The 9,385-nt window shown below is 45.5% G+C and overlaps 1 protein-coding gene across 1 annotated transcript in view; it reads left to right on the forward strand.

Annotated features, from left to right (window-relative positions):
• The window catches only part of LOC143114067 (acidic mammalian chitinase-like), a 30,358-nt gene extending 23,266 nt beyond the window's left edge, over positions 1–7,092 (forward strand). Inside the window, exons 8-11 of the mRNA XM_076275498.1 lie at positions 5,889–6,071; positions 6,161–6,277; positions 6,648–6,830; positions 7,014–7,092. Coding sequence (XP_076131613.1) covers positions 5,889–6,071; positions 6,161–6,277; positions 6,648–6,800 — 453 coding nt within the window. The 3' untranslated portion in view covers positions 6,801–6,830; positions 7,014–7,092. The remainder of the gene's footprint in view (positions 1–5,888; positions 6,072–6,160; positions 6,278–6,647; positions 6,831–7,013) is intronic.
• The last annotated feature ends 2,293 nt before the right edge of the window (positions 7,093–9,385 follow it).

A 9,385-nucleotide genomic window follows, 5' to 3' on the forward strand; every position in this document is an offset into this window, starting at 1 on the left:
CCACACACTCTGCTCTATAGACACCACACACTCTGCTCTATAGACACCACACACTCTATAGACACCACACACTCTGCTCTATAGACACCACACACTCTATAGACACCACACACTCTATAGACACCACACACCCTATAGACACCACACACTCTGCTCTATAGACACCACACACTCTATAGACACCACACACTCTATAGACACCACTCGCTCTGCTCTATAGACAACACACACTCTGCTCTATAGACACCACACACTCTATAGACACCACACACTCTATAGTATAGACACCACACACTCTATAGACACCACACACTCTGCTCTATAGACACCACACACTCTATAGACACCACTCGCTCTGCTCTATAGACACCACACACTCTATAGACACCACACACTCTATAGACACCACTCGCTCTGCTCTATAGACACCACACACTCTATAGACAACACACACTCTGCTCTATAGACATCACACACTCTATAGACACCACACACTCTGCTCTATAGACAACACACACTCTATAGACAACACCCGCTCTGCTCTATAGACACCACACACTCTATAGACACCACACACTCTGCTCTATAGACACCACACACTCTATAGACACCACACACTCTGCTCTATAGACACCACACACTCTGCTCTATAGACACCACACACTCTATAGACACCACACACTCTATAGACAACACACACTCTATAGACACCACACACTCTGCTCTACAGACACCACACACTCTATAGACACCACACACTCTATAGACACCACACACTCTATAGACACCACACACTCTATAGTATAGACACCACACACTCTATAGACACGACACACTCTGCTCTATAGACACCACACACTCTATAGACACCACTCACTCTGCTCTATAGACACCACACACTCTATAGACACCACACACTCTATAGACACCACACACTCTGCTCTATAGACAACACACACTCTATAGACAACACCCGCTCTGCTCTATAGACACCACACACTCTGCTCTATAGACACCACACACTCTATAGACACCACACACTCTGCTCTATAGACACCACACACTCTATAGACACCACACACTCTATAGGCACCACACACTCTGCTCTATAGACACCACACACTCTGCTCTATAGACACCACACACTCTATAGACACCACACACTCTGCTCTATAGACACCACACACTCTATAGACACCACACACTCTATAGACACCACACACCCTATAGACACCACACACTCTGCTCTATAGACACCACACACTCTATAGACACCACACACTCTATAGACACCACTCGCTCTGCTCTATAGACAACACACACTCTGCTCTATAGACACCACACACTCTATAGTATAGACACCACACACTCTATAGACACCACACACTCTGCTCTATAGACACCACACACTCTATAGACACCACTCGCTCTGCTCTATAGACACCACACACTCTATAGACACCACACACTCTATAGACACCACTCGCTCTGCTCTATAGACACCACACACTCTATAGACAACACACACTCTGCTCTATAGACATCACACACTCTATAGACACCACACACTCTGCTCTATAGACAACACACACTCTATAGACAACACCCGCTCTGTTCTATAGACACCACACACTCTATAGACACCACACACTCTGCTCTATAGACACCACACACTCTATAGACACCACACACTCTGCTCTATAGACACCACATGTACTATAGACACCACACACTCTGCTCTATAGACACCACACACTCTATAGACAACACACACTCTATAGACACCACACACTCTGCTCTACAGACACCACACACTCTATAGACACCACACACTCTATAGTATAGACACCACACACTCTATAGACACGACACACTCTGCTCTATAGACACCACACACTCTATAGACACCACACACTCTATAGACACCACTCACTCTGCTCTATAGACACCACACACTCTATAGACACCACACACTCTGCTCTATAGACAACACACACTCTATAGACAACACCCGCTCTGCTCTATAGACACCACACACTCTATAGACACCACACACTCTGCTCTATAGACACCACACACTCTATAGACACCACACACTCTGCTCTAGACACCACACACTCTATAGACACCACACACTCTGCTCTATAGACACCACACACTCTATAGACACCACACACTCTATAGACACCACACACTCTGCTCTATAGACACCACACACTCTGCTCTATAGACACCACACACTCTATAGACACCACACACTCTATAGACAACACACACTCTATAGACACCACACACTCTGCTCTACAGACACCACACACTCTATAGACACCACACACTCTATAGACACCACACACTCTATAGTATAGACACCACACACTCTATAGACACGACACACTCTGCTCTATAGACACCACACACTCTATAGACACCACTCACTCTGCTCTATAGACACCACACACTCTATAGACACCACACACTCTATAGACACCACACACTCTGCTCTATAGACAACACACACTCTATAGACAACACCCGCTCTGCTCTATAGACACCACACATTCTATAGACACCACACACTCTGCTCTATAGACACCACACACTCTATAGACACCACACACTCTGCTCTATAGACACCACACACTCTATAGACACCACACACTCTATAGACACCACACACTCTGCTCTATAGACACCACACACTCTATAGACACCACACACTCTATAGACACCACACACTCTGCTCTATAGACACCACACACTCTATAGACACCACTCGCTCTGCTCTATAGACACCACACACTCTATAGACACCACACACTCTATAGACACCACTCGCTCTGCTCTATAGACACCACACACTCTATAGACAACACACACTCTGCTCTATAGACATCACACACTCTATAGACACCACACACTCTGCTCTATAGACAACACACACTCTATAGACAACACCCGCTCTGCTCTATAGACACCACACACTCTATAGACACCACACACTCTTCTCTATAGACACCACACACTCTATAGACACCACACACTCTGCTCTATAGACACCACACACTCTGCTCTATAGACACCACACACTCTATAGACACCACACACTCTATAGACAACACACACTCTATAGACACCACACACTCTGCTCTACAGACACCACACACTCTATAGACACCACACACTCTATAGACACCACACACTCTATAGACACCACACACTCTATAGTATAGACACCACACACTCTATAGACACGACACACTCTGCTCTATAGACACCACACACTCTATAGACACCACTCACTCTGCTCTATAGACACCACACACTCTATAGACACCACACACTCTATAGACACCACACACTCTGCTCTATAGACAACACACACTCTATAGACAACACCCGCTCTGCTCTATAGACACCACACACTCTGCTCTATAGACACCACACACTCTATAGACACCACACACTCTGCTCTATAGACACCACACACTCTATAGACACCACACACTCTATAGGCACCACACACTCTGCTCTATAGACACCACACACTCTGCTCTATAGACACCACACACTCTATAGACACCACACACTCTGCTCTATAGACACCACACACTCTATAGACACCACACACTCTATAGACACCACACACCCTATAGACACCACACACTCTGCTCTATAGACACCACACACTCTATAGACACCACACACTCTATAGACACCACTCGCTCTGCTCTATAGACAACACACACTCTGCTCTATAGACACCACACACTCTATAGTATAGACACCACACACTCTATAGACACCACACACTCTGCTCTATAGACACCACACACTCTATAGACACCACTCGCTCTGCTCTATAGACACCACACACTCTATAGACACCACACACTCTATAGACACCACTCGCTCTGCTCTATAGACACCACACACTCTATAGACAACACACACTCTGCTCTATAGACATCACACACTCTATAGACACCACACACTCTGCTCTATAGACAACACACACTCTATAGACAACACCCGCTCTGTTCTATAGACACCACACACTCTATAGACACCACACACTCTGCTCTATAGACACCACACACTCTATAGACACCACACACTCTGCTCTATAGACACCACACACTCTATAGACACCACACACTCTATAGACACCACACACCCTATAGACACCACACACTCTGCTCTATAGACACCACACACTCTATAGACACCACTCGCTCTGCTCTATAGACAACACACACTCTGCTCTATAGACACCACACACTCTATAGACACCACACACTCTATAGACACCACACACTCTATAGTATAGACACCACACACTCTATAGACACCACACACTCTGCTCTATAGACACCACACACTCTATAGACACCACACACTCTATAGACACCACTCGCTCTGCTCTATAGACACCACACACTCTATAGACACCACACACTCTATAGACACCACTCGCTCTGCTCTATAGACACCACACACACTATAGACAACACACACTCTGCTCTATAGACATCACACACTCTATAGACACCACACACTCTGCTCTATAGACAACACACACTCTATAGACAACACCCGCTCTGCTCTATAGACACCACACACTCTATAGACACCACACACTCTGATCTATAGACACCACACACTCTATAGACACCACACACTCCGCTCTATAGACACCACATGCACTATAGACACCACACATTCTGCTCTATAGACACCACACACTCTATAGACACCACACACTCCGCTCTATAGACACCACACACTCTGAGACACCACACACTCTATAGACACCACACACTCTATAGACACCACACACTCTGCTCTATAGACACCACACACTCTATAGATACCACACACTCTGCTCTATAGACACCACATGCACTATAGACACCACACACTCTGCTCTATAGACACCACACACTCTATAGACAACACACACTCTATAGACACCACACACTCTGCTCTACAGACACCACACACTCTATAGACACCACACACTCTATAGTATAGACACGACACACTCTGCTCTATAGACACCACACACTCTATAGACACCACACACTCTGCTCTATAGACACCACACACTCTGCTCTATAGACACCACACACTCTATAGACACCACACACTCTGCTCTATAGACACCATACACTCTATAGACACCACACACTCTGCTCTATAGACACCACACACTCTATAGACACCACACACTCTGCTCTATAGACACCACACACTCTATAGACACCACACACTCTGCTCTATAGACACCACACACTCTATAGACACCACACACTCTGCTCTATAGACACCACACACTCTGAGACACCACACACTCTATAGACACCACACACTCTGCTCTATAGACACCATACACTCTATAGACACCACACACTCTGCTCTATAGACACCACACACTCTATAGACACCACACACTCTGCTCTATAGACACCACACACTCTGCTCTATAGACACCACACACCCTATAGACACCACACACTCTGCTCTATAGACACCACACACTCTATAGACACCACACACTCTATAGACACCACTCGCTCTGCTCTATAGACAACACACACTCTGCTCTATAGACACCACACACTCTATAGACACCACACACTCTATAGACACCACACACTCTGCTCTATAGACACCACACACTCTATAGACACCACACACGCTGCTCTATAGACAACACACACTCTATAGACACCACACACTCTGCTCTATAGACACCACACACTCTATAGACACCACTCACTCTATAGACACCACACACTCTATAGACACCACACACTCTATAGACACCACACTGTCTATAGACAACACCTGCTCTGCTCTATAGACACCACCCGCTCTGTGCTCTGCAGGACTTTGCCTTGAGGTACTGGAGGGACGCCGGAGCTCCAGCGGAGAAGCTGCTGTTGGGAATAGCCACTTATGGCCGCACATTCCACATCGTATCCGCAAGCAATGGAGTCGGAGCGCCAGCCAATGGCCCGGCCTCTGCAGGCCCCTACACCCGAGAGGGAGGCTTCTGGGCATACTACGAGGTCTGCCTCCGCTGCACCGCCACAAATGCTCCACAGAAAGACTCTCTCCTGGACTTTCAGGCTTACTTTCTATTTATTCCCGCTTTCAGATCTGCACCTTCCTCAAGGGGACTAGCACCCAGTGGATTGATGATCAGAAGGTGCCCTACGCTGTCAAAGGAAACGAGTGGGTGGGCTTTGACAACCAGGAGAGCATCACAACTAAGGTACTCCCGATTGGCTGGCTTTCCCAGAGGGAAGCAGAGGGTACACTCTTAAAACGAGTGGTGGCCCTATCTGGACACAGAGATGTGTTAAAAAACAATGCAAGTTGTGTTACTTTCAACACGTTCGTTTTAAGAGTGTACAGTGTGTGTGTGTCCCAGAGGGGAGCAGAGGGTACTGTGATCATTGTGTGTGATCTATGTGTGTGTGATCTATATGTGTGTGTGTGTGTTTGTGAATGTGTGTGTGTATGATCTATGTGTGTGTTTGTGTCCACTCACATAGCTGAAAATGTGTCGGTTTGATTCACTTCAATATTTCTATATATTTCAGGATTACACAACAAGCCTATCTTGCTTTTTGCATCTGCAGGTTGAATACCTCAAGGCCAACGGATATGGAGGAGCGTTCGCCTGGGCGCTGGACCTCGATGACTTTGCGGGGCAGTTCTGCAGACAGGGCGACTACCCTCTCATTAACCACCTGCACTCACAGCTCCTCTCAGCTGACCACAAGCTGCAATAACAACAAACGTCTTCATCAAGGATCCATTTGGTCTTTATTAAAGATCCATTTTGTTGATTGATCATAAATGTCCTTATTAGTTGATCACAAATGTAGTTCTGTCACATTTGAGATGATTGAAGGAAAAAACCTGACATACTGAAATATCAAGTTGCAGTGGCACTCCTTACTTCCTGAGACTAAACAAATATGAAATCTTTTTGTTCCCCTCAGACTTGCCTCCTCTCCCTCCAACCACCTTCCCTGAGGAGCCTACAAAACCCACAGCCAGGCCTGCTGCTACAACCACCCGGCCCACCACCACCACCCATGCCCCAGGAAGTGGCTTCTGCTCTGGGAAGGCGGATGGCTTGTACCCCAACAGTGGAAATCCCAATCTGTTCTACCAGTGCTCCATGGGTCATTCATTTGTCCTGGGATGTCCGGCGGGTCTTGTTTACAATGACAGATGCACATGCTGTGACTGGGCATGAGGCATGAATCTGCCATCATTAGATTAGATTAGATTAGATTCAACTTTGTCATTGTGCAGAGTACAAGTACAACGGCAACAAAATCATCCTCTGCCCATTACCATTACCATTGCCCTCAATGATCCATTACCATTAACATTGCCCTCTATGAGCCCATTACCATTGCCCTCAATGATCCCATTAACATTGCCCTCTATGAGCCCATTACTATTACCTTTGCCCTCTATGAGCCCATTACCATTGCCCTCAATGATCCCATTAACATTGCCCTCTATGAGCCCATTACCATTGCCCTCAATTATCCATTACAATTAACATTGCCCTCAATGATCCATTACCATTACCATTGCCCTCAGTGATCCCATTAACATTGCCCTCTATGAGCCCATTACTATTACCTTTGCCCTCAATAATCGATTACCCTCTATGAGCCCATTACCATTGCCCTCTCTGAGCCCATTAACATTGCCATTGCCCTCTATGACCCCATTAACATTAACATTGCCCTCTATGAGCCCATTAACATTGCCCTCTATGAGACCATTTCTCACGTTTGCTTTCTATTTCATGTTTACCTATAAAGAGTTGAAATAAGAATGCACTGTGTACTGGATATAAAGATAGTCTTCTGAAATACATAATGCAAGATTTTATGGTAACACCACACCCATCTCCCCACAGCGATTACTACACCGCACCTTAACCAAAGCCAACCTTAACCATAACCTGGAGTTAACCCTAACCCAACCTTAACCATAACCTGGAGTTAACCCTAACCCCAAGCCTAACCCAACCTTAACCATAACCTGGAGTTACCAGAGTGCAGGTGACCTCGCCATGGTCCAGTCTTGTGTATATACGTATGGTTTAGTTAGGCTAGTTTATTGTGAAGAACCGTAAATGTCAAACTAGTGGGTCTAACCCGGTATAAATATCCAGCTGATTATTTAATTATTTATCTCGGTGGAGGATGCAGCTATTGTGAATGGATGTTTGCAAATTCAGATAGCATGAGGTAAGCATAAACGGTCACACACAAATAGTAGCATAAACAATGATAATGAATGACTAATAATTAGATTTGATATGTGCATGGTTGCCCTCCCACCGTAGGCTGATAAGTTATATCTCCAAAATCAAAGCGTTCTCTGCTGGCTATGTCAGCTTATGTTGGTCATTCTAGCAAACCAGCATGACCATCTTACACCAACAATGTCAAGCTTGACAGGCTGGTCACCAGCATGACCAGCTTCCTCAGATGGTCACACCAGCATATCCAGCTGGTGGCCCAACCAGCTACACCAGCAAAGACCAGCAAGAGCTGTTAAGAAAAGCAGCAAAGACCAGCTAAAAACAGCTACCAGCATAAGCCAGTTTCTAGCAGGTTTTTTTTCAGCAGGGTAGTTCTGGTCCCTGTTTATTGTTTTCACCCGTTTCCTGTTTCCTAGTTCGGCCCACTGTATTGAAACCCTCATTTTGACTCTGTGCTTTGGTGTATGTATTCTTGTTCTTTTGTATCTCCTAGTTTGTCATTAAAGATGCTCTTGTTTTCAAGTCTACTTTTCCATTTTGTATTTTGGTCTTGGGAAGGAGGTCTGGGGCCTGTACTACGAAGGGAGCTTAACCTACCCAGATGTAACCCAGGGTTACTTTGTTAAACCGGGGTTGACAAAACCTGGTTATCTTTAGTGGTGTTAATCGGTACTACGACGTTGATTATGAAGTTGATTTGTTGAGCCGGGGTTAACCTCATTGGAGTTTGTGCGCGTTCACATAAAAGGGGCGGGTTGCAGCGCAAATCACCACTTTCAGTGATGACGCGTTCACCTTATTTTACGGATGAGGAATGCAAAATTATTATGACAAGTTATGAGGAATTAAAACCCACTCTACGACAAAAATCAAATACGTCGGCAGTGAACAAAGCAAGCTGGCAAGGCTGTTGGCAACGTATTGCAGATCCTAAATGCCTAAAAGTAAAGTTTTATTTCCACATGTTCTTCAAATACGGAGGATTAATAGCTTGCGGAATGTATTTAATGAGTTGAAATAATTAAATTACTTATTTTGAGTTCATAGAAATGCCTACAGATGCAACACAATTTAGAAGTG

This window comes from Alosa pseudoharengus, unplaced genomic scaffold (genome assembly GCF_046254945.1).
Source record: "Alosa pseudoharengus isolate Yale_2024_CS ecotype anadromous, Long Island Sound unplaced genomic scaffold, YU_APseudo_1.1 YU_APseudo_1.1_scf_9, whole genome shotgun sequence".
Classification (NCBI taxonomy): domain Eukaryota; kingdom Metazoa; phylum Chordata; class Actinopteri; order Clupeiformes; family Clupeidae; genus Alosa; species Alosa pseudoharengus.